This window comes from Diuraphis noxia, unplaced genomic scaffold, assembly GCF_037042655.1.
Source record: "Diuraphis noxia isolate RWA-SAM2 unplaced genomic scaffold, SU_Dnox_SAM2 contig0003, whole genome shotgun sequence".
NCBI classification, from domain to species: Eukaryota; Metazoa; Arthropoda; class Insecta; order Hemiptera; family Aphididae; genus Diuraphis; species Diuraphis noxia.
The window spans coordinates 33101944-33129851 of NW_028301713.1; the positions used below are offsets into that span (position 1 = coordinate 33101944).

Below are 27908 nucleotides of genomic sequence, written 5' to 3' on the forward strand. Positions count from 1 at the left end.
ATGCACGCACTAGACACCACAGGTTTAATTTATAATTTATACTTTTGAAAATGAAATCACATTATAATTATAATGTGAATAATTTCTATCGAGTTAAGCAAAAATCCATTTTAAAATATTTGCATCACGCAAAATATTTCATTTCAATTTTCATGAACTCAAATTAGTAATACAAAACTAAAATATTTACACTGCTTGCAAACAATATTATGCGATGAAAACGTGTAAACTTTTTGCACGCTTCGTGTATTATACTATCGTGTTTTTTAGGTTTCATATTTCATGAAATTAATTTAAAATTTAAATCACACGCGACTTGCGTGACCATATAGCAACGCAGACATTTATTTTTAAGCAGATATTTCTCATTACCACTGACCTGTGAATATGTATTATTATTTTATCAAATCGTTTAGATTTTATAAGCACATTTATAGTAGGTAGATGCCTTTTACCAGTTGTGCCTTAAGTTTCACGACAAGGCAATACATATATAATACGACGATTTATTCACATTGGATACCTGGGCTACCTGGAGCATTTAAAACATGAAATATTTTTCACCAAAATACTTGTTGTTAGAAAACTTTTTCCACTTTTTTCGTTTTGAACTGAAAAATAATAAAAACAAAAATTATAAAAACGTTTGTTTCGTGAAAAATGTTAGAGCGCGTGGTTTTGATTTATTTATTTATTTGTTTTCACCTCGAATGCCATACAGTGATATGGAGAATGCGAACTATGCTATAAGAGAAGCCATACAATTTTACGCGTAGGCAATCAAAGCCAATTTCTATAATACTTGAGCGTAGAACATTTTTGTACAGCAAACTGTTGAAAATAATATCAATCATAAAATTGTATTATAGTATCAATTTATGTACTCATATACATGGCGGACAGGCCATTTTTCGCAACAGTAGACACGATATTATCATAATGCTAGTATTAATTTATAATTTATAATAATTTCAGTAAAAGGATTTGGGCACAAATTAATTACAACTATTAAGCTAACTCAGGACCGTAGAGTACCAAAAAAATCGCAAAAACACTAAACTAATGAAATCCAAAATATTTAACGCTCTTCCATACAAGTCTTACGACAAAATCTATTAGTCCCTATGGACTTACAACTACAATTAAACAGATTTTCATAATTCATCATTATGTTCACAACCATCTCCAAAATCATTCGAAAGCCCTAATTTTTATTAAAACTTTTTACTAACAAAAAATATTTATAGAATTTTGAACTCTTCAATAACTGATCGATGTTGCACAAGGAAAATTAATTGTATACAAGTTCTGTGATGACAGCTTATGATTGCTTCAGACAATTAACATACCTTTAATAATATCCTCTGATCCTAAGTATATATGACTTGCTATAAAAAAAATTATTTTTATTTTCTCATAAATTAAATGTTAAAAAAAAATTGGTTTCATACAACTTTCATTTTTATATTTTTAATCCTTAATATGTTGTGTTGTCCTTTTAACTGTTTTCGCAGTTTACGTTTCGCGAATTCAACTGCTGACACCCGACGACGCGCGACGGTGGTCATGACTGGGTGAATAAAATAAAATATCATCCACCAAAAGTCATCGTTATCCAAGGATAACTCATATCGCTATACCGTTCGCTAAGTCCAAATATAATACACAGACTCAAACGAATGAACTGATGTGTAATGTATATATATATATATATATATATAAACATCATTTAATTCTCCAAACCTCCCTCTCCTCACTTTATCACCCTGTCACTCTCTATTTGTGGTATTATACTGATATACAGTGAATGCCATCCGTGGCAACTTTATATATATATATATATATATTTATATATTATGCTCTAAGGCCATACATTTATTTATGAGAAGGTGCCAGTCAAAAAGCGGTCGTAAAAGTTTTAATGTCCCGCGGGGACCGATGTTGCAGGCTCGTGCGCGTAGGTATGTTGCTTATCATATAGGCCATAGGGTATATTACTGTGTGTCTGAAAAGTTTGAAGACCACCTAAATCCGTTTATTATACTCGTACATCCACATTTAAGGTGACGTGCAAAGATTAAAGGTCACAGCATCGTATCAACCACCAATGTGTGAAAGTATTATAATATATAAGGGACATATAAAGGAGATGAATTCTATGCACTACAAACCATGAAATACGCATACACTATGCACCCATGCAATAAAAATCCCTTAAAACTCAAGTTAAGTGAAACAAACTTTCCGGGTACGATGAGTTTACATTAATGTATATGGCTTGAATGGTATCAATAAATAATATACAAAAAGTATAAAAAATTGTGTGTATGGCAAAAAAACAAATAGATAGATATTCTAAAAAAACAAATACTTATCTAATTTATTCTACCAACTAATGGAAACAATGTATATACAAACAACAGGTTCGAATATCCACCATAAATCTCAAAATACTCTTTAAAATGTGAATTTTGAAAAATCTTTTCTTAGTGAGTCTCTACATAATTAAATGAAACTATTACCCAATTTCAAACTCATATCTTCTGTGGTTCTGGATTATTGATGATAGATGTATACACAGTCAAAGGTGTATTAACTATTATTATATAGCATTTTTTTGGTACATCTGTGTGAGGGTATTTGATTTTTTTTTACTGTTCCTGATGAGAAGGTACATATTTGATTTGTTTAATATTTTTCTTATCATATATTTTTGAGTCATAGGAATGTTATTAGCTATTTTTTCTTTAAATTCTTCCAAAATCAAAACATGAAACAAATACATTAGGACAATAGGTAATAATTTTTATGTTTCAATGAAAATGGTTGGTTTGTCAGTAAACAGTTTTATATTTATCGAAATGGTGAATATCGCAACATTTGAATAACTAGCAAAAGTACAAAAGACAAATATTTACTGTGATTCAAACATTCTTCATACAGTTAAGTTTATCATGCTGAAAATGGCACAATCGATGACGGCATGACAGAAGTGTAAAACGAGCACTGCAAAAGTAAATAAACTTTCGTAGATAATTTTCTACGATAAATGATCACACAATTCTATTTATTTTGTATAGACGATCTACAGTCTACACTACAGTTTTTTTAAGGTATAAATTACGATTTTAGTTCAATAATTAAGGCATTAAATATGATTTAAATGGGTTATTTTGAAGGCATGATTTTTATAGTAGCTCAAAATATAAACAACGGGTAAGTAGATGTCGCTCTGCTCTATAATAGTTTGCAAGTGGCTTACTGTGATGAATGATAGTAGATTTGAATTCAATGATACGAGTATATTATCACGTGTAAGAAGACCAATTCTGAGCGAAGACGGTTTGTCAATCTAGGAATTTTATAGTTTTATACAAAATTAATTATATTACTATTATTTCAAAAAAAAAAAATGTAGATACATAAAAAATAAATTACAAATTAATAAAATCAGATTCATTATGCATCTGATGCGACTCACTCAGTCATTCATAGTAGGTATATACAAATTATTATAAAATAGTAATATAAGTCACTAAAAACATTAACTAGATATTACAATAGTTAAAATATAAAGTATACTCTAGAAATTTTAAGTACCCACGAATAATATTTTTAAATTACACCAAAATAACTAAAATTATTGTTCTTGGTTATTTAATATGTAATTTCATCCAAATTTGAACTTTATATAACTATAAAAAACACCGGTGTTTATATAGTTTTTAGATTTTTTTTTGTCACAAAATTAACTACATACATGAAATCTTTATTTAAATTTTGAATCCTTAGCTATACAAGTTAAACGTTTTATAAATTTTTAACAACCAAAGAATTTGTAAATTTTCAATTAAATAAATGTTGTCAATATTTGAACTATAAATGGTTATAAAAAAAGTCCCTCAAGTATAGGGATAAAATAAGCATATGTTGTCAATTTCAATTTCAAGTTACTACAGTTAATCGTTTTTGGATAACATCAAACTAAGAATATCGATACAACAGAAATTGAGTGAATCTCCAATGTTGTAATTCAAATGCTTATAAAAATTAAATTTGACATTGCGTTAGACATTTTTTATTTAATAAAAATAGACAAACTCATGAAGAATCTTGTATTGAATTTTTAAAAAGATACATTTTTATGAATTTCTAACTCGATAACTCGAAATCAATTGCAAATTTTGATGATTTTAACATTATTTTGTTAAAATTCGGTCTTTAAATGCTTATTTAAAAAAATTGTGACTATGTATTTTTAATATTTTTTAACTACCATTGTAACAATATATTAGGAGCCTTGTGTTACATTTTGAAGCTTTTTTACCCAAGAATAAGATTTTATTGTAAAATATTGAAAATTTCAAATGTCTATACATAACTTAAAAAAATTTGAAATATTTTGAAAATTCAATCATGTATAGAAAATGTCATGATAAACATTCAATGAAAATTTCATGTGTCTACATGAATTTATTTTAAAGTTATCCCAAAATCTAAAATAAATTTTCTCAAAAATTAAATTTTGTGAAAAAACTACCATTTTTCCTTTTAAATTTTTTTTTTTTTTTTTTTTTATTCGGTGGTTTTAAAAACTACTGGGAATTTCAAAATTCGCTCTCCTAAATACACCAACTAAATTAACTTTCCAACTGGAAAAGCTACTGAAGTTGAAAATTGAATTGAAGCATTATTTCGACAATTTATCGTATACACTGCAGACACAAAAATAAACACACACCCAACATTGTAAAATCAATACATTAATCGCTCCGTTTAGAATCTAAAATGATAAATATCATTTTTTTTTTTTTACCTTTAAATAATGCAAATAACCACCGACCTATATATTTCTAAATTTTGATTAATCTGTGTGTAATTTTCCCATACATTGATAGAAATATTAATAGATTTTGATGTTTTGTGGTTTAAAATGTTTATTATTATATCTGTTTAGGTAATTTCTTCGTGGCTTTTATAGTGTTTTCAGTAGGTATACAGTATACAAGTTGAAAATATTATACTACTTAATGCGAAAAACACTCAAAAAAGGTAGACCGTATCAGATATTTTCATTACAAATATTTTCCACGAATTATGTGTCCTGTGCAGGATACATTTTACTGAACATTCAATATAATAATATTATATAATATATAGTTTCCTATTTTCCAAGAACTTTTGAACGGTTGATTCACACTTAAAGATATTATAATACAAACATAGTTGACAAGAAAGTTGATATGGAGGCCACAAAAATAAAACGAGATTCTTGGAGGAGAGGGCTTAAGAAGATCAGGACTGCAATCGCTGTAGGTATATATAGGAAACGTTTCAGGTGGTTTATGTTGGTGATGCTTAAAATCATTATGTTTTGAAGCTAGGCATACGTGGAACGGACGGATGCAAAGTAGAAGTAAGAGTAGGGATGATATCGGAAGGATTTCAAAAAAACTTAAAACTTGTGATGTGCAAGACTTAGTGCACGTGAGAATTCAAAACATACTATAACAATCATTTTTGTTTACGAACTGAAAGTGCCCTGTGTTTCGTGATGACTGTGAAATTCAATATTCTCAGCATTCACGTTTAATCGTGCGGGTCTTTTGAGTAGATAATATCTATTTAATTTTGGTGGAAAGTAATTTCACGTAAGAAAAGTCACACCCCATTTTTCCCTTATAAATGAATTTGTACAAATTTTGGTTTTTGGAATTTTTGAGTAGACTACACGAGGACTAAACTTAAAGATTAATAATGATATTTTAAACGATTCTTCATTTATTTTCATAAATCATAATATGATTTCATGTATTTCTTATCATACCTAAATACATAATATTTAGACATAGTAAAGCAAGTACTGAAGTACCCCTAAATATCAACAAATAGTATATCTATATTTTAACTATTATTGTTGAACTTAGTTTTGTATCTCTTACTCTCTTACGTGACAGGTACCAATCAAATTCTACAGCACTGCTACTATTATGATATTAGAACCTTTGTGATAAATACTATGACGATGTTGCCATTTATCAGCTGTTTTCAATAATTAATTAAGAATTTATGTCTCGTATTTTGTTTTATTGCATTAACTTGATATTTAATTAGATTTTCTTAAGTTAACTATAGTTTACAAACATGATACATAATATGACACCGAAAATTTTTCGTTATTCTCAAGTTTTTCTCTCCACGAATTTTCGCCAAGTTATGCTCCTAAGAATTGATCAACCATTAACCTAACCATTGCTATTTTGGTTCTCCAACTAGCAACATGCTTATTATTAGTATAAAACAATTGTAAGCTACAAATGTAGGCTTTTGTCTTCTAAATTTAGTTTTGAAGAAATTCTACATTCATTTAATCATATTTTTGTTTTTATTTTATCTGTATAAACCAAATGTTAAATGGAAATGATTCTATATTTTGTTTCAACGTTATACATTTTTAGTCTCCTCTTATTTCTTGCAGATTGTATTAACTTGCATAAATATTAATTCGTATTTTTCCTTTGAGACTTATATTATTTTTTTTTATGTATAATGTATGTACAATACACAATTTATTATAAAGCGAGACTGAGTAGTTATGAACTAATTTGAGAGTGTGTAGCATATAGTTTATTGATTTTTGTGCTTTTAATGCGTCAGAATGCTGGTAATTTGATAACAATAGTGTTATTTTTTATGATCGATAAATGAATCTGGAATTATTACAACGATTTATTTAAATATATATGATGAGCGTTGGATATAGATTTAAAAAAAAGTTATTTAAAGAGTGGAAATGATTACGTTTTAAACACATTTTCCAAGATAAATTTACAATTTAACAGTCAATATTTATAATGTTTAGAACAATAGTATGATTTTTAGCTCATGGATGTATTAAATTATTGTATTGAATAGGTAATAGAAGTGGGAAAAGTAAAAGACCTAACCTAACCAAATAATAAAAAAAGTATTTTAAATTTAATATCACGCTACAAGTGACACGTAGCAACCTACCTACGTAAAAATCCATTGATATTTTTTATTTTACCTTCATATAGTATAATATTAAAAAAACGTAATTTGATAGATACACATTACACACCGCATAACTACTTAATATTATAATTTTCATGAGTAGTTTCCGTTGTGAATTAAAAAATATAATTAAAAATGATTCCCTATGTATATTATAATTTATAACCCAACTCGTTGCTGTTGTAGGAGTACTAGACGATTAACAGGTGATAATATCATGTCCTAGTTGGGATTTGTGAGTTAACGTAGTGTCTTTTATTTTTCTAGAGAGAAATGTTTCAAAGTATCTGTCATAGTTTATTATAAACGATTTATAAAAATATATCAATTAACGTATTTGTAGAGATGTACGTTTCTAATGAATTTTTGCTTCTATTGTTTCCTGCAATCCAAGCGCTATTTACGTGTGCAATTAGCACGTTTTACTGCAAGTGTGTTTTACAAGTGTATTTTTTTTTTGTATTTCGTAAAATAAATAACGAAAAATAAACATTGTACATGAAGTGCAGAAGCATCATTAAACGAGTACAAAGCTATAAGCTACGGTTCATTAGTAGCGTCTGCCCATTAGTGCGCGTAACTGGGGTTACATATTTCACTCAATGTGAGTTGTGACCAACCTCAGGGATTCGAGATTTTGTTGAGACTTATTCGATCAGGTGATGTTTATTATATTTTCCAGAGCCACATTATGATACACTATACATGTGTTCGTACAATGTTCAACAATTATTTTGTTAGAATGTTAAATCTTGAACTAAGCCATTTATATATTGACTACCACGGACACAACGGTATTTTCATCAACGATCAGTAAAAAAAAAAATCATAATAATAAATATTATCGTAATTTGATTTTACAATATTTTTATAACAATTAAAATTATTGTATAAAATATTTATTTATTTTTTGTTTTTATGCATTAACTCAATGCGCAACTAATAAAATCATTGCTATAATGTAATAATATGATAATAATAACTAATACCTATTTTTATGATTTTCAACTATACCAATAATTTTCAAAACCGAATATCTATCTATTGTATGTCGTCCTATCGGCTATCATATATTTACTTTGATCATTATCAGTTATCTACAGATCTATATTATACGTAAATAATATAACTGGGGCATATTATGTGTGTTAAGCATAGTGTAATTTATACGTGCAATAGTACGGTTCTATAAAAAAAAAAGTTGCTTTTAATAGAATCATGGACAGATTTTTTAATCATCCTTTATTATTATAATTACAATTTATTAATACAGATTAAACATAATGTTATACATTTTTGAAAACGAAAATTACCATAGATAAAAGAAATTATCCAACAAATAATTGCGTCACTTAAGCATCAAGTAATTCAATTTTTAGGCTAATCTAATAACCTATTCTAAAATTACTTCGTTGTATTGTTTTGTTTAAATAGATCTTAATTTACCTATTTGATTTCGGTAATGCCGTGAAAATTATAGGCTGTCATGAATATCATTATGATTTTGTTTAGATTTTTGATTCTAATAAATGGTTGATTCTATAAACCAGTGATTAAATTTATCGGATATAACTCACAGTATGACATTATATTATTTCGTTTATACAAAGTTAAGCATCAATTAACCACAACCCTCTACTGTCAACTGACCATCCACTTAAATTGACATAGAACATGAGCTTATTTAGCCCATGTGATCTTAAGAGGATTCTACACAGACATATTTAGTTGTCTCCGTCTACAAGCGCGAAAAATACCAAATTTACGCACAGCAAATCACGTTTAGCTTCGTTAGCTTAAAAATTATACTAAATCGACATAATAATAATATAAAACTTGATGCTAAGAGCATTAACTATGTTTGTATGTGAAGTTTTTCACGATTCTTCAATTTTTAAAAACATAGATAATGCTCTTACCATCAAATTTCATAATAGATCGAATCGGTCTAATTCTTAAACTAACGAAACTAAACGTATTCTACTATGTTTAAATTTGTTATGTTATTCACTTGTAAGACAGAAACAACAAATAACTGCGTAGGATCCCATTAAATTGACCGTATTGGCCAATAGTGTAATGCATTTATCTTTGTAATCAAAACGGAAGAAAATAGCCAATTTTTGTCATAGTCTCTTTAATCTACCCCATTTATCCACCTATTGTTATCATGTGTAAATTATATGGTGTCTTTTATTTCATTGTATACTTATAAATTATAATATATTATTATTGCTTATGTAGCCGGACAAAGAAGACAAGCTGTTCGTTATCAAACCGATCCCGACGGTAAACGTCAAGCCTGTGATAATATTTATAAACCCAAAGTCTGGCGGCAACCAGGGTGTTAAGCTGCTGCAGAAATTTCAGTGGCATCTAAATCCCAGGCAGGTGTTTGACCTCAGCAGGGGTGGTCCTAGGATGGGCCTGGAACTGTACAAAAAGGTTCCAAACCTCCGGGTGTTGGCATGTGGTGGAGACGGCACCGTCGGGTGGGTGCTGTCGATCTTGGACCAAATAGCCAACGCCGTGTCGTTTCCAGTGGGTGTGTTGCCGTTGGGTACGGGCAATGACCTGGCCAGAGCTCTTGGTTGGGGTGGCGTAAGTATTTAAACAATACTATAAATTATAATAGATTATAATATTACGTGCCCAAAGATATACAGTGTCTTAAATACAAATATCTTATATGTTATTTTACATTTGCCGTATTTCCAAATAATTTTTCTTTGGTATATCTTATTTTTTTTGTTTTCCTCAAGATACTATATACATATACGAATGAAAATATATTTCTTTTGAAAAATTAAACGATTACAGCTAGGTACCTTTTTATTAAAAAAATATTATTATTGATTCCAAATAATAGTGACATTATGGTGTATGATTGTATGAGTATATAGGCAAACCCAGTTAAAGGTTACAGAAGAATTAGGTTCTGGAGTTTATAGATAGTATAGTTATATTTCTTGTAAGCTAAGTAAATATCATTAAAGTATATTACTGATCTTCTGATCTATCATCTATTTTAATTTCTATTATAATTATTTTAAAAATACATATCTTACAACCAAAAGTAAAAAAATTGATGTAACAATGTTTCCGAAATTCTGAATGTACCTTAACAATTGGCTAATCTAATATTTATTACATTTCGATACTTTTGTCTCAATTATTTCTCCCATCCCTTATTACATCTACATATATATACTAAACCCATGTGTCAGCCTTGCGATTTATTTCGAAACAATCTTATGTATAACCAATAAATATACCTAGCGTACCAGTCTAAAACGTTGTTTTCATTTTTTTTTTATACGAACGAAATCGTCTCGTTTCGAATCAATGCTGAACCTAAAAGTGAACTTTATATATTATATACCTGTAGCCTGTAGGTATTGATCGTGTATATTATCGCAGAGATATTCAAACTTTTTCAGCACGCGGCTTCTTTGGGTGTTCACAATATTTTTACGGTTCCCAAATTATTATGAAATAATTGAAACAACAACGGATACAATATGGGAAATATGTTATATGCGGGTGATAATAACAGTGACCTTAGCACTAGAAATAAAACTTCAAATGGTCGGGTAGTAAGGTGTGTCGTTTTTATTTCCATAATGATTGCAAATAATATTTATAATAATTATACAAGATCTATGATGTTGGTTTTCGGTGCTTTGACGCGCCTCCCTTTGCAAAATCTCGCGACGCCCCTGGGAGCCGCGACGCACAGTTTGAATACCTCTGTATTATCGATTAAACGCCATTGGACGTTTCATGCTGGAATCTTACCCTAAGCCGGATGCACATATATTTATCTATATTTGACCGTGAAAACAACAAAAAAATACATTTTTTATTTCTCTACATAATAATATTGTGTAAAAGTACGATCTGATTCGTGATGTCATTGTTTATTTTAACTAACTACGATCTAAAAATAATAATTCAAATATCATACGCATTCATCTTTATAATAAATGAATATTTTCATTCCTATTCGTTGTTTAAAGATTCTAAATCTAATTATCTTCCAGGGTTACATGGATGAGCCAGTGTCGAAAATATTGACAAACTTGGAAGAAAGTGAAACGATCCTGTTGGATCGCTGGAACTTGGAGGTGGTACCCAACGAACAGGTTAAAGGGACGGACCACGCGGGGAAAGACAATTTGCCATTAAACGTGATGAATAATTACTTCTCGTTGGGCGTAGACGCTCAGATTGCACTTGAATTCCACGAAGCCAGAGGTAATAGTGATGATATTTATACCTGACACAGATCTTGATCGTGTTAACTTTTTTTGGAAATGTAGCTTGTTTAGTACACCACACCGTCTCTTTACAAAAACATTTGTTAATTTCCGTTTAAAAAGAGTATAATATAACTACCGTTACCGTACCACACGAATCGCATGTCTTGTACTATATGATACTTATAATGTCCTACAAATATTAACTTTTTTTCAACACGCTGTTAGTTCAATTATGAACCTCATTATTTTAGTTTCTTTATTAAACTAAACACGTGGATCTACGTACATGTTATATCCAAGAGAGAACATAATATATTTTTCAAGTTAATTTGAAATATAAAATGTAAGCAAATTTATATTCATGGTTAAACATATCTATAATTAAAGTAAAAAATAATTATTAACTATGATTGGTTTATTTTTTTTGAATCACTGTGTACAATGGTTTTGAATACAAATAAATAAATATTTCTTAATTCAATAATTTAGTTCACAATAATCGTATAAACTAACTCTCCTATACATTTACGATGCACTTTTAACAAAATATTTAGTTTTTGATTTATAAATTATAAATCAATTATTTTATTTTTAATCGAATTAAGTTAGTATTTTTTCTTGATATAAACTTTGAGTTTCTAGAGTAAAGTATAAGGATAGTTTTTTTATCGTCAACTTGTAGGTTGCAGACTACTTCGAATTAATTCGAATAACTTAAATCAATACTGTTTTTGATGCCTATGAATACATCACCCTTTATATAGGTATTAATCAATAACGTAATAATAACACAAGAATAAAAATTCATAAATATTAATATTAATGTGATCGTTCCAGAGGCAAATCCGGAGAAGTTCAGCTCACGGATGTACAACAAATTGTTTTACGGTGTCCGGGGTGGTATCGAGCTGCTGGACCGGAAGTGGAAAGGCTTGTCGGATCACATGACGCTGGAGTGTGACGGCAAAGATCTGACACAGCGAATCAAAGACTTGAAAGTGCATGCCATATTGTTTTTAAACATACCCAGCTATGGGGGTGGCACACGACCGTGGAACAAGTCAGCTGGCAACAACTCTACCGACGACGGGCTCATTGAAGTCATCGGCTTAACGATCATGCAAATAGTGAGCGTTTTCGTGTTTACTAAACATAATATTAGATCCAACGGAACTCAAACGGTTATTTACTTACCTGCCGGCAGTTCGCGTTTCACTTACCGAAAGATTGATTTTTAATTAACGTTGCGAGGCCCCGTCGTAATAGTACACCACGCCCGATTTTTGTCCGCAGTGTTTGCCGATCACACAATAGCCAATTGAATTAACGTCGTTGAACATAACACAATACATAAACAAAACGTTTAAAAGTCTCTTTCGTAATAGATACCACGCTAAACTGCCGGCTAGTTCTTTTTGCGTAATACGTACTCAGCATTATCCGAAATCGAAGGCATTTTCTAGGGATCTCCCGTTGAAAGGCGCATTTCTGTGCAAACAAATCACGTACCAAACTTTAGTTTGTTATTTTAAACAAATATTCAACGCTCCATAAAAACGACAATGCGTCGAAAATAATTAATTTGTCTCTGGCGTATCGAAAGATTCAGTTGTTCCATGCGATATAGATAAAATCTACACATATTATTGCATACAAAATAAATAAATGGATAACTGCCGCCTATAATTAGTTAGTACGCAGAATGATATGTGTGCCCGAAAAATGTGCTAGATATCATGGTAAGCTGTGGTTTTCATAATATTATGGTTATTATGAGTTTAAATCACATTTACAGCTACGTCTTGTCGTGTACTCGTATCATGTTCAAAAGTTGAGCTCAGCTCCACTCTGTAAAAATGTCCCTATAAATCAATGATAATTAATAATACCATGATAACAACGGCCAATCAAAACACGATACAAGCCACATCATGACACTACAGACAACGTATAACTTAGTAATAATTTCTAGTGATAAAATTGATACTATTTTTTGTTGATGTTAATATTATTAATACCTATCACCATATTTCAATAAGCATTGTTAGCTATATGATAACTAACTGTTCTCTCTTCGGTCACACATTATATTTGGTCTGTACATTTCTTTATTGACTGATATTATTCCGGCTGTTTCGTCTTGTCTTGTCGTGAATTAAAAATTAAAAATACTAGGTTTACCTGCAACACTTATCATGGTGATATATCTACTATTCACGTGGTCAAAACTCAGAGCTAACTACATCAGTTGTTTTTATACTGTTTAGACGAGATTGCAAACTGGAGGGACAGGAACACCGTTATGCCAATGTAAAACCGCTCGCATAACCACCAGCATATCGGTCCCCATGCAAGTAGACGGCGAAGCTTGCCGTTTAAAACCATCGGTGATCACGCTGGGATTTTTCAACCAGGCAACAATGATGGCGAAACGGCGGAAAGGCAGACAGACACCTACCCGGTAAACTGACAGCTATTCGGGTTGAGATAACTCAAAGTTGTTGACATGATTATGATAACATCGTTGGTTTTATAATTTTTCAGCGAGACAACTATAGAAAAACACAAAGTGTCTGTCCAAAGACTGAGGCTTCAAGATTACGAACAACACCACTGTGACAAAGAGTTGCTCATCCAGTCATGTGAGTGAACGTTTTCGGTTTTATTTATAATTCAAGACTTTAATACGATGGCGCCCACGTAGGGTACCAAGTGGTGCAATTGCATTGGTTTCTCGTAGGTCCCGGGGCCTACATACATTCGGGGGCCCCACTCTGGTCTTTTGATCAGACACTATAAATTCATAACTATTCATCTGGTCCATCTGAATATTTATATCGTTGAATAAAGCGTAAAGAGTTGGCAATGCCAAATATGCAAACAAATAAATTTGGGAGCCCTATAGTTATAACTGCACTGGTTCGTGGAAAAACTGTGGGCGCCACTGCTTTAATAATATTATGTATAATTAATATTCCCATCAATTTCTTCATATTATTTTCTATATTGTGTTAACTTTTGTTGTTTCTACTAAGAGTACAGACTGAGTGGTTCTATCCAGTGCTTAACAGTTTTTGCAATGTTATGCACTTGTAAGAGGGCGACAACACATGCGGGACGCGGGTATCACGTCCTCTTAATTATTCGAATAACTCATATTATTTCGAGTGTCTACCTTTTTTTTTGTTTTTTTATAAATAATCTAAAACTCGATCTAAATACGTATTGTATAAATAGTATCTTAGGTACACTTAACATTCTCGCGTGCCTACACATCATACACGTCTATGTATTGGATATTTATACTGGATTGTTGTTACGGTGGTTTCAGCTATCAATATGGGCGAGATCGAAGTGGAACCAGTCGCAGATTTAGAAACTGTGCGTAATTTAGTGGACAAGTTGGAGTTGAATAGTATTCCATCAAAAGACCACGTGGGAAACGTCATGCCGAAACTATCACCCGATTGGTGTTTCGTCGACTGTGAGTATTAAACATTGACATGACTAATAATTTAACTTGTAAAAAATACAAGTGGAAAATAAAAATAAAAATGTTTGACACCCAACTCCACACAGGTTGCACGGCCGAACGGTTTTTCAGGATAGACCGGGCCCAGGAGAGTCTTCACTACCTTATAGACATCACACACGATCAGCTTTTCGTGTTGGACGATCCATATAGAACGCCATCCACCGAAGAAGACGTGTCCGTAGTCCTGAAAGCCAAAGAACCGGTCGATGACCAAAGTGCTCAAGATACGACAGCAAGGTCAGTATAGAATATAAAATGTCATATTGTGCTATATAATGATCCGTCGAGGTCAGGTAAGTGGAGCATCATTTTTAAAGGGTTACTATTGTTGTTGGTGTTTAAAGCATGCGGGTAAAGTCGGAGATAAGTCGATTGGAAAACATCAAAACAAAGTCAACGGTCAAATGTTCACAAGACGAAAGCCAGACCAACGGGACCAATCATTCTACAAGAACTAGGTACCAGCAGGTCTTATAATATAATTATCTTCAAAAATAATTGTTCGATCCAATAATTATTTTTATGTCTTACACGCTACACAGTACATTTGTTTTCATTCAACTTCACGGATTTAATCGATCCTAAACTTAAACATTTTCGTATAATATAGGTATCATTCTCACTAACGATTTTAACAAAGTAATATGTACAAAACAAATGTTCACATACGTCTTATCGCTTGATTCAAATAATACTGCAAATTGTATTAGTGTTATACTTATTAACATTTTATATTTGTACTTAATTTCAGTCTCATATTTAACAACATTTTATATTTAAATAAACTTGTCCATTTAAAACATATTTTAAACTTAAGATGAGTGTATGAGATCATTTTACTTAACTTGATAAATATTGATTTCATACGTCAAAAACAAAAGTACTTTTGTGATTAAAAATATTATTTTTAACATCAAAACATATATTATTATAACAATGCACGTTACATTCTTATTTTATTTTTTATAATTTTGCATGTTCGCTTAGTGAAGTATACAATCGTCTATTCGACCTTCAATCAAATGAAGATCAGTAAGTACAATTATCAATAAGAGTACAATCATACAAAAGTTACAAAAAAGATTCGCTATTTCGTTTAGAGAAAGTGTGTGTTTTTTTTTTAAATTTTATTTTCAACAATAATATAATATATTATACGTCAAGTATGAGTAAAGATAAAAAAAAAATGTTCATAACAGGTGACTAATTGTCGGATCTTTTTTGTAAGCGTTTCAATATTGTAATAAGTGTTATCGTTTGTTGCAGTCATTACGGTCAAGTGCGAACTTCCGATAAAATAATCGAAGCGGCCAAAACAGGGAACTTAAATATGGTAATGTACTATAACACAAACTAAATCATTGCACCTTGGTTTCACACAACAGTGTATTATTTTTGCATTAAATCCTGCTGCAGTATTTCGTACATGAATGAAGTACATGAACCATTATTAATATTTTAATTCATTGTTTGCCACGTAAAAAACCATAGTACCCATCTGTCCTACCTATATGTTTTATTAAAATCTTTTGTCCTTGTACTATTTTGATTTCCGATTAAACCCACCCATTATACACGTTGTTTGTATTTATTCTACCGATAACGTCATAAACTATATCGCTATGTACCTGGTTGTGAACCTAGAACATTTGACATCCAATAATAAGACAATCAACACCCACTGATAGAACAATTGACACCGGATATAAAATTTATAAATATTGAATAATCAGCATATAATCATACAATCTTATAATATAATTCAAAAGTTTATTCTAATTTAATTAAAAGATAAAATACCTTGTAAATATAAATTGATTTAAATATAAATAATAGGTAATAAAAATAACAGATATCGTATTTAATGTTTGATTACATACGATAGGTACGTTTTTTTTTAAAAAACAATAATAATTTCAGTATTAAGCTGAAGTATAAACTTCAGTGTTTTGTTTTGTATTGAGAAGTTGTGCATATATATTCAAGCCTTTCTTCATTTGATTTAATTTTACAATTTATTTAAATATCAGAGTTTAGTTTTAAAATCTCCATTGAGGTTATGGGAGATTATCATATGCAAAGCTTCAGTAAATATATACGTAGGTATATAATAATATGGGGATGTTTAAATCTAATTATTAAATGTTGAAACTTATTATTTCAACCTTCTGATATATTATCTTAATTTTGTTGCATTATGCACGTTCCACATATATGGAGCAAATATAGATAGGCTCCTATATTGAAGCTCATAACTTGCGTATTGTTAATTAACTTATACGTCCAATTAACATATGCTACATCGAAGTATATTTTGAAATTACTATTTTAGCTGAGAAATCTGTTCGAAATGGGTTACTCTCTGATGTCCATCAACAAGGACGGGCAGACAGCTCTACACGTGGCCAGCCAACGCGGTGATTCGAACCTGGTTCGATACATACTGGCAAACGCCCCGTCCAACATCGTGTCGGTGAAAGACAATCAAGAGTGAGTCAATCAGATAAACATAATATTAATCAATAATCAGTGCCAACAATGATGTTTGAGGTAGATATTGTAGTGACTTTGTTTTTGTTTACGTGTTACGTAGTTTCGTTAGCATTTTACGCGAACAATGAAAATGTAACGGAAACTACTTTTGATAAGTACCTAATTTCATAAATTTTAAAATGGTCATATAGATAAATACATCACTATAACAAATTATAAAGCACTCCAGATTATATTATGTTTACCGTTAAATTTTAATATAGGTCAACAATAACTCCAATATTAAAAATAATGAAGAAAAGTGGATTCTTCTTATCGTTAAATTTTCTACGTTATAGGTACCTTTTGCATTACGAAGACGGAGTTAGAACATACGAATACGATGTCACCTTATTCGCAAAACAAAAAGTAGATAAGTTCTATAAATTAGAATATAATATTTAATGAGTACTTATTTATATTATTAACTCTCTTTATAGCTCAGTCTTCAATCATTTGGACTTGGAGCTGAACCTACTTAATTTAATTGAAATTTTTCGAAATATATTTTATAGAAATTTTTTTCAAATAAATGTACTTAGGTAATTACACTATTTCTATTTACTTTGGATTTCGATTGACGATTAATAAAAAAATTGAGAAATACCAGTATTCAGTTTTTATATATATAATGCAAATTGTAACTTGTAACTTTTTGTAACAAATGTATGGACGTATGGTAGTTTTATTTGACTAACGAGTAAAGTAACTTCGTTATTTTGATATACCTATAATATTAACGATATTAAAATAACTTAACCAATAGACTGCTGATATTAGTACTACATATAAATAACGAAATAAATTATTTTATCGGTGTGACGTAGTTGGAGACGACCTTTCAGAACTTGAAACAAATCCGTTACTTTAAAAGTCTGGTATCTGTTTAACAAAATGTAGTAAAATTATGTTCTATAAGTAGGCAATGTCTTACGTAAAATTAAATAATCAAGTAGGAGGTATTATGTTATTTAACTACCTATATTTAATGAAGAAAAAACAGCTTTGAGCACTTTTTTTTTATTTCCGAGTGATTTTCTTTAACCGTCAGAAAAAAATTCTTTATTTCTCTGCAGTTGTCACAAACGTGACGAACGCTTGCACACACTTTGATTGCCCTGGGGTGCCATCCAAGTAAATCCACCCCAACTAATTCGGTTCGTTCGTACCTACTCGCGCACGTGTACACTGTCGCAGCAACCACGTCTCTGACACCGTAGTTGTTCGTTTACTCGATATATCGTATAATTTAATATTATTCTCTCATTCAATCACCGCTACGTACTCACGTTTACTCGATTTGATTGTTACCACAGTAAAATACAAATGATAATACACACAAAACCATGGTCGTAATAAACAAAGTCTGGTTGATTTCTACTACCGGGAAACACCACACAAATTACAAGCATTCGATCATTCGAATTATAATTATTCTTCTATCTATTAGTAATTATGATTTATTTACAATATACTTATCAGCGGTACGTGCTCATAATACATTTCAAATAGAAATCTGCTTACCATTTAACCAGTATTTAACCAGCTTTGAGCAAAGAGACCCGTGGAGACTTGATCTCGCTCGGCCTATGGGCCAAGTTGGCTCCTTATGATCATGTAGGTATATTTTTCTTTGTTCAGTGAATCTCGAGTAGTGATTTAAAAAATATCCAACATTGAATAATATTTTATGTAATTGACGATCAGTATGGTGGTGTGGTTAGATTACTCTGTTACTGTGTAGTTGGTATACGCATGACGATTATGATTGCCTCGGATAATTTGCACAAATCTCGATCCCCAAAGTGAGCTAAAATTGTTGGTGCATATTTTGATAGTTTTTTTAGAAATCTTGTATTTTGGTAAGTATACTCAATAAATTATTTTTATTCAATTATAACTTTGTCGTAAAGTTCATCGAGACCCGCAAACATTTATGATCAATGGGTCATTACATTACCTATTGTATGAGCTTTCGAATGTAATAATGTAAAATAAACTTTAGTTAGGTATGAATTTATTAATATTATATATATATTAATTTCTAGTGACCAATAATTATATTTTATTATAAAATTATAGTAAATCAGATATATTTAATATTCATATTTCTGTTTTAGTGAATATTTTATAAGAATATGTATTGCATTATTAATGCACATTTAATTGTTATTTTACTTGCTTTACTTAATTTTACCAAAAACTTAAATTTGTTCACTAAATTACTATGTATTATTTCATTTTATTGGAAATTATTTATTTGTTTACATAAATCGTTTAAATATTCACTATCAATCCACATATGCAAAATATTTAACAGATCCATTAGTTTCAGGTATTTTTCCTTAGCAATGGAAACATAATAGCTTTATAAGCTGGACCTGATAGTCGTTACTTGGTAATCAATTATAGATCAATAACTTAACCTAATAAATCAGCTTTACCCAAATTATTAGAAAAATTAATGGTGCATCATTATTATTTGCTTTTAAAAAATCCATAAGATAATGTCAGTATGGTTTCTGGAAGGGGCATTCCCCTTGCCCATGCCCATACCTCTGCAGAGGCGTTCTATGGGAACTAATTAAATGTGTTTTATAATGCTCTTATTCACTCTTATTCACTCTACGGAGTCCGGAAAACAAACAGATGTCATTTACACAGACTCAGTAAAGTTTTCGACTCGGTAAACTGCTTTGTTCTCATTAAAAAAATAGGCTTTTTTGATAGGTATTAGATATCTTTTATTATCATGGTTTAGTTCTTCCTTAGTTAACAGAACAAGTAATAATCAATGGCTTTTTTCAGATACCTTTCTTGTTTCTTCAGATGTTCTCCAGGATGGAAACTTATCCCCGTTATTGTTTGCTATATTTTTAATGATGAAATAAATATTGTTTTAAATTTTGTGATAGTTAATTATTCGCTAATGATTAGATTTATGCTTATGTTTCTTCAATTAATGAATTTAGCGTAAATAATCTAGACAGACTTAGTGTTTGGTGCTTTTCTAATGGATTTACGTTAAAATACAGTTAAAATACAGTTAAATGTTTTCAAATGTATTTTTTTCATTCTAATAATAAAATAAATAATAACTGCCTATTATACATCCAGTGATCAACTTTTTGAAATTAATATATGTCAATATTTTAAGATTTTCATCCAAATTTATTATTTTCTCCCCACATGGAACATATATTATGCTCGAAAGTACGTAGACGCCATGGTTTCTTAATTCGTAATACTAAAGAATTTAATAATGAGCCATGTATTAAAACATTATACACCACACTAGTTAGATCGCTATTAGAGTTCTGTTTCGTTTTTTGAAATCCCTTACAAATTGGACTTATTGAATCCCATGAACCCGTTAAAAGTTTATACGTTGTATCGCTTATAAGAAAAAATTATACCTTAACTTCAAATCATTAGCAACTACTTCTTTATCTTCAATCCAAGTCAGTCTAAATTCAGATTCTCTTGAGTCTAAACGAAATTCTATAGATATTTTTTCATGATAAAATTAATAAAATGAGATATATTATTCTATTCTAATTTATTAAATTCCTTAAATTATAATGTTCTTCAAAATAGCTCGCGTTACTGTCCAATATTTGCAATTCTATTTCATCGTAGATACTTCCTACAGCTATAATAATCTTTTAGATCGTGTTGCTACAAAATGTAATGAATTAAATTACTTTAGTATGTTTTACAATATTGTTTATAAATAAAAAAATTAAAAAAAACATATTAGTTTTAATAAAATAAGGTTAGAATATTAATGGGTAGTTCATAATAACAAATTAAAAAACATGTAGTTAATATATAATTTTACACATTGTTGTTCAATATTATTTATTATTGTATTTTACCGATGACGTTCATTCCGATTAATATTCTTGTAGTTTAAAGATTTTGCTCAGTTATGAGTTTGGAGCTTGAGAAAGGTGATTAGAGATTCACAATTTTCTTTTTGCTCTTCTTCGTGTACGTTCTACATTCAGAGTGTTTAGACGTGATTAATTTTAGGAGAGTGTGACAGACCTCACAACAAATTATAAACATAGAAAAATCTTTTTTTATCAATAAATGTCTATATTCCAAGGCTGTAAATAAAGGTTTCGTATTGACTTGATTAGTTATCAGTTGAGGGTCAAAGATACGTGTTTTTTAGCTACATGAAGTTAGCCTTAAAATTTTAATATGATCATCATTATATTATGTTATATTCATGTAGTTTTTTATTATATTAAAATAAATGATACTCTCACACAATGTCCATGTATGGGCTAGTGGATTATATTAAAAATATATAAAAATATATTATACCTACAAGCGTATAGAATAAGAGTAAATAAAAATAGAAACATATGTTATAAAATAAGAATATTCTTAAAATATCTAAGATAAAATAAAATATCAGGAAGAAAGAAAAAAACTTGTGGGTTGTCGAATAATGGATTAATTAAACGTCTTAAATAGTTTTCAAAAATCATATTGTTACGGTATAATATGTTGTTATAAAGTATTATATAGATACATTATTTTAAGAAGTACCTACCATCTATATATCTCTATTCTTGTGAAAATATTAGGTAAATATGTCTAAAAACTATTATTTTTTTTTAAATAAATACATTATAATTTCGAAGAATAAATAACGGTTTTATTTAGATATTATAACTCATTACTTACACTATATAGGTATGAGTGTTCAGAAGGGCGTTTAAAATGTATAGATACAATTCGAGCATAAATTTATCAGAAAATCCATTTAAAACACAATAAAATTAAAATGTGTACGTCCGACAAGATGACCCATACTTAAAATACAGTTGTACAGCAATCCTTCGTAACAACCGTACAAAAGATTTCACTGATATTACGCTGGTCAGATAAAAACCTTAAAACATGCGTACGCACACACGCGTTTTGGGTATAATTTAATGGTTATGACTACAATAAACTGACCGATATCCAAAATCCAAGAACCGTACTCAAGCGTAGAACGGTCAAAATAATAACTTGGCACTTTTGAGGCATTAGAAAAACAAAAACGGTTTCACATGGCGATAACCTAACTTGTGAATATATTTTATACATTACGTTTATGCGTAATATTATATTTTGTTTGTGATGTATTTTACACTTTAATAAAATATGATCCTAAACGACACAATTTACCTACGTGAATAATGTAAATTTCCGGAAATCTCAGTTTTATTCATTCGGATAGTATATCCGTCAACTTAGTTTTTTTTTAATTTTTTTTTTTTTTTTTTTGCAAAAATGGCGTTCACCCCATAAGTAGTTATGTATATATTTACATGAAAAGCACTTTTTTTATTTTTGAAAAGCTGTATTTATATATTTCTGTTTACACTGCAAAGTTCAATTATAAAAATTTGAAACTTTTCACTGACTACTTTTAAAGTGAATATTTTGACGTAATGCACTTTTATATTATTCAATATTTATCTAAAGCTACTTATAGGGCCTAAATTGATGGATGGCATTAAGGCCTCACCAGGCCCCACATTTTTCAGGGGAATAAAATTAACTGTAATTATTTAGGTCCTACTCGAACTATATTATTATAAATTAAAATTATGTGGTTCCTAAAATAAAAACTTTATCTTATACACAGTAATTTTCAATAGATAAAGTTTGTATAGCATTTTTCATTTTTTTTTTTTCATTTCGTTCAGAGGGCAGACGGCGCTGCACGTGGCTGTTCAAAACGGCGAACGAAAGATCTGTTATCTATTGGTGTCGGCTGGAGCGCCGCTATTGGCCGTCGATAAACAAGACCGGACGGCTCAGCAAATAGCCGAACAGACCAGAGACTATGACCTCGCCAAATACTTAGAATGTAAGTACCTTCACAATACGTATTCATATTAAGTTGATAAAGATGATGTCGCGTAAATAAAAAACCTGGTCCAGCCCACAACCACCCGAAGCGAAATCCCCCGACGATATGGACCTAAACCGTCGAGACGGTATTCGTCTCGTTATTGGCACGTTTATTAATTTTTAACCAATTCCGACACAGGTCGATTCGTTATTCTACAGATGTGCTGGTTAAGATTAGGTGGGTGGCGGTGGGTCCCAAAAGTACGTTTCTGTTTCATCGATGAATGAAATTGTTGTTCTCGCTACGTAAACGCGACTAGAAACATAATGTAAATCCTTTACAATTACTGTTGGAAAATTGTGACATTTCTTTAAATTTTTTTTAGACAGAAGACGAAACGATGAATTTGCTTAAGGACTAAGGAAAAACTAAAACCGATACGGTCTGTATCTGTTTTTTAAAAAAAAAAAAACATTTTTTTTTTCTTCATAGTCAACGCTATATTATGTGTACATTGTACATATAATAATAATACGTTCCTGGTGTTTAATTCCTTCATCAGTAGTTCACTGCCTACCTATTACGCTTTTATATTATATACAGACGACGATATAATGACACATTATTATTATTCCCAATCGTAAATCAGCATGAACAAAATGAAATGTTATAGAGAAAACGTCAAGTTCAAAACTTTTACAATGCAATATTTGAGCACTACTTATTATGGTACCTACTTGAACCTTTTACTGCACGTAATGTTCGTTTTTTTACGTTCCTGATGTCCTTAAAAACCGGCTATTATTATCCTCGCTTGGTTTTATGTCCTTAGTACAGACGTCATAATATATTTTGCATAATTCGACCGTATCGGTGTAGTAGGGCTATTATAGCTGCGATAGTCTAATGCTATTGTGAAACAATTTTTTTGCCTTTTTATAATACTTTGTAATATCCTATCCTTGTGATGTATTTTATTAAAAATATACTACCCGATATGTACGTATTATACCTATATCTTATCTCGTCCGTAACCTACTCTTAATAATACCTATATAGTTTTACTAAAATATATTAATCGTGTAATTGACATCTACAAGGTTCCTTCATCACTAACAGTTGTTTTTCTCAATAAATGTATATGTTATCGATAATATTTAATAGGTACATGATTTAAATTCATTGAAACATACCTTTTTTTTGTTGAATTTTATAGTCATTTTACCATTTTTAATCATAGTGATTTCTCAAGCTATTATTTTATAAAAGACAACGAATAATTTCATTTTGTACATAATTTTAATATTTTACTTATAAGAATTATAAGTTACATATAAGTTTATTTAACGAAATTCATGAATAACAGCTAAAATAATTCTTACAAATTATAATAATCAGTCAATAAAAAGTTTTTTCGTCCAACACAGAATACGTATGAATGATAATATTACGCGTTAGACAAAATCGAATAGTCGAATGTACCTACATTGCACCCGAAGAAGGTTAAAAATTGTAAATCATCCGATAAATGTCAAATATAAATTTACACATATAGTAAATTGCGCCTAATACATTTCAAGTATAAATGTTAATGTTGTAAATTGCACCAAACAAATAAATTATTTTTATGATAGCCATTTAGTATTACCTAAAAGGCCACCACTTTAGGTATATCACAGTAATTCTAAAACGTTTTTTTTTTTAGTATAATTATTGAATATGGGTGGATATATTAAGTAAATTAAGTTATTAAAAATATTTTTATTAGGTTAATTTATAAATAAAAATAAAAAATATTTTGTTTTTTTAGGTTTTGTTGAATTATATTATATGTATTTATATGGCTAAATCTAGTTTTTACATCCATATTACACTATTGCACGCAAAGGACTTACTAAAATATTACCTGCACAAAGTCATAGTACGTGTAAAGTCATTGATATAGCTAATATCATAATGATTATAACGATAAACGTTCGGCTTTAACGCCATTAAATGAACAACGGTATTTAAAATATAATGAATATCAATGAATTCAAGGTAATTTGATACTATGGGCACAATATACAATACCCATTTTAGAAACCAAAAAATGCCGCATGTAATTTACTATACCATTTTTACTACCTGATCGATGTGGGTGTAATTTATAAGCGTCCAATCGAACTCCTTAATCCCGCAACCATTACCAAAACTACGAGATACCTAGTTGAGTTTAGATCCATTCCCCCGTTGACTCAAAAAAAAAAATATATTGTCGTGAAATAAACATTTCTTAGATTAAAGTTTACCTAACCAATTTTAATAATATCATTGAGACTATTTTTTTCAATAGTCTTTGTGAGAACTTTTTTTTAAACCATAAAAAAATACAATTATTTAAATAATAAGTAATAGGTACATAAATGTAATTTATATGACAATTAAAAAATAAATAAATTCAAATTATAGGTATGTATAATTAATTATATAAGTTGAGTCGTTGTCGTCAACTACACTATAATAAGGTTCGTAACGAAAGTAAAAAAAAATTCTTGACGTCTTATATAATTCTAAGAATAATATAATAATTTCAGTGAGGAAGCGAAAAACGAAAAAAAAAAAATAAAACTTTGTTACATTCGCAGCGCACACGTGTGAGCCAGATTATTCAAGAACAACTCATCTTTATTTTAATAAACCTCGTCAAAAATAATTTTTCCTTGAATATACATTACCGCTTGGGGCGGATTTTTCGTTAAAGTGCGGATATGTGCGGGCACGTCTATTGTTCGGAACAACGAAAAACAAAAAATATACGAGTAGCTCTTTTACCCTGAACTTTTGTGTTTTATAAAGATCGACTGTAAAATTACCGGCACCAAGAACAATACACATAGGTATAATATTTTGTAATATATTATATTATGTATATAAAAAAACATAACACAAAAAACAATAACAACAAAACGACTCATAGTGACGCACTCGTGAAAAAAAAAATGTTAAAATACGTTTTCGTTGTTAAATGGAAAATGTTAACACCATTAAACATTAACATTGTTTTTGTGCCGTTTTATGAAAGTATAATATTATTTTGTCCTCTATACACTATACTCGCGCTCCTACGCATAACACACTTACTATGGTGTTTCGGTGTGTGCACTGTGCAGATCACAAATGCAGCAGTAGATGCCCTCCAACAAGCTGACATAGAACGTCTTGGCTTATACCCGCGACCCGCCTTATCTTTATTCGAGGATCGCTAAAACGTATTAAGCACAGTTCCTTTTAACACAATATTTTTAATAATTTATTACGTGTTATACGTTTTTATACGCGAGATTTTTCAAAAACCAATTATATAATTGGTGCCGCCGTCAAAAGATTGAAAACACCAGAGCGAATATAAATCTGCAGTCGTTTCCGTGACCACCGTTTTGACTCACAGAAACAACTGTTAATAACACGGGTTGAAAGTAGAAACTTAAATTCCCATCTCCGCTAGGTGATTTATATACGTAACTATATTTTAATATAGCTCCTATTTACTTTTTTTTATCATTACTAGAATACATTTAATTATAATAATTGATTTATTTTCAATTTTATCAAAAAATTAGAAATTTCTTTAGATCGAGTATAATATAAATTAGTAACACAGACGCTATAATATTATAAATAGTATGTTAAAAAAATTCAAAGTTCCTTCGTGATAATTACAAATTTTACTAAGTTCTTTTTATTTTTTATTTATGTAGGTGCTTATTTTAATTTAATTTACCTTAATTTTTTTATTTTAAGTAAATATCGAAAACTCAGAAGCATAAAATACAGTACAGATTATTGTTTACCTAGTAAATTGTGCAAACATTTTTTGTTTTTAAAATACCAACAAGATAGGTACTTATTGTTTTGTTAAATCTAAAATTAACTTTTCTTTTTTATGTATTTACTATAGTTTATTAATTATATTTTATATCATGCTTAGTACATTAAATTCAGTACGTTTCATTTTACCAAAGAAGTTTCAAATAGCTTGGATCAAATGCTTGCTTTAAAATGTAATAACACCATGCAGTCACTATATTCATTTATCCAATCCAACAGCTTGTTTTAATTATCGTATTCGGTGACCTTTTTTAAACTGCACACATGCATTATAATTTAAAATAAAATTTGTATTTATTCGTATAATATAATAGTCGCATATGTTAATGACCATCACACTTGTTTTTTTTTTTTTTTTCTGGAAATGTTTTAATTAATTTTAGATTTGAACACAATTATTCGTTTAGTTTTATAAAAATTTTTTTACGTCCAATTCTAACTCATTTGCCACAACTGAATTACTCGCGGCAAAGTGCATCGAACAGAACTGTCGACCTATATATAGTGTTACAATAAAGTTTAGCCGAAGTGAAAATTAATTTTAAACAATACGCATCGATATCTGAACCGTCGACCGGATATTATTAGTTCGAAAATAAGTTGTGCCTGAGTTAAAGTTTTTAAAAATTATATGGCCATCAGTTTGAAACTTCAGTGCCTCGCGCCCGCTATATATTAATATATTATAATATGATAAGGGTCAAAATTCACCGATACAAAATTAAATTCCAACGTTCGTGACATTTTCGCATTCCATAACTCCGCGAATCCTATACCGAAAATCAGCGATACCTAAAACACTGACAGATAA

General features: G+C 29.8%; 1 protein-coding gene across 6 annotated transcripts in view; it reads left to right on the plus strand.

Moving 5' to 3' along the window:
* The window catches only part of LOC107165960 (eye-specific diacylglycerol kinase-like), a 177572-nt gene that overhangs the window by 144291 nt on the left and 5373 nt on the right, over positions 1 to 27908 (plus strand). Inside the window, exons 8-21 of one of the 6 annotated variants that reach the window (XR_016190688.1) lie at positions 9280 to 9636; positions 11079 to 11292; positions 12135 to 12424; positions 13565 to 13758; positions 13842 to 13939; positions 14629 to 14781; positions 14877 to 15069; positions 15177 to 15290; positions 15820 to 15864; positions 16099 to 16165; positions 17165 to 17322; positions 17664 to 17733; positions 23079 to 23242; positions 23613 to 23670. Coding sequence is in view for 4 of the 6 variants with exons in the window: in XM_089221878.1 (XP_089078004.1) it covers positions 9280 to 9636; positions 11079 to 11292; positions 12135 to 12424; positions 13565 to 13758; positions 13842 to 13939; positions 14629 to 14781; positions 14877 to 15069; positions 15177 to 15290; positions 15820 to 15864; positions 16099 to 16165; positions 17165 to 17322; positions 23079 to 23242; positions 23613 to 23641 (2076 nt within the window). In the remaining 2 variants the exon portion in view is untranslated. Of the gene's footprint in view, positions 1 to 9279; positions 9637 to 11078; positions 11293 to 12134; positions 12425 to 13564; positions 13759 to 13841; positions 13940 to 14628; positions 14782 to 14876; positions 15070 to 15176; positions 15291 to 15819; positions 15865 to 16098; positions 16166 to 17164; positions 17323 to 17663; positions 17734 to 23078; positions 23243 to 23612; positions 23671 to 27908 lie in introns of those variants that run through there. The other 5 variants (XR_016190687.1, XM_089221878.1, XM_089221877.1 and 2 more) reach the window with 5 other exon arrangements.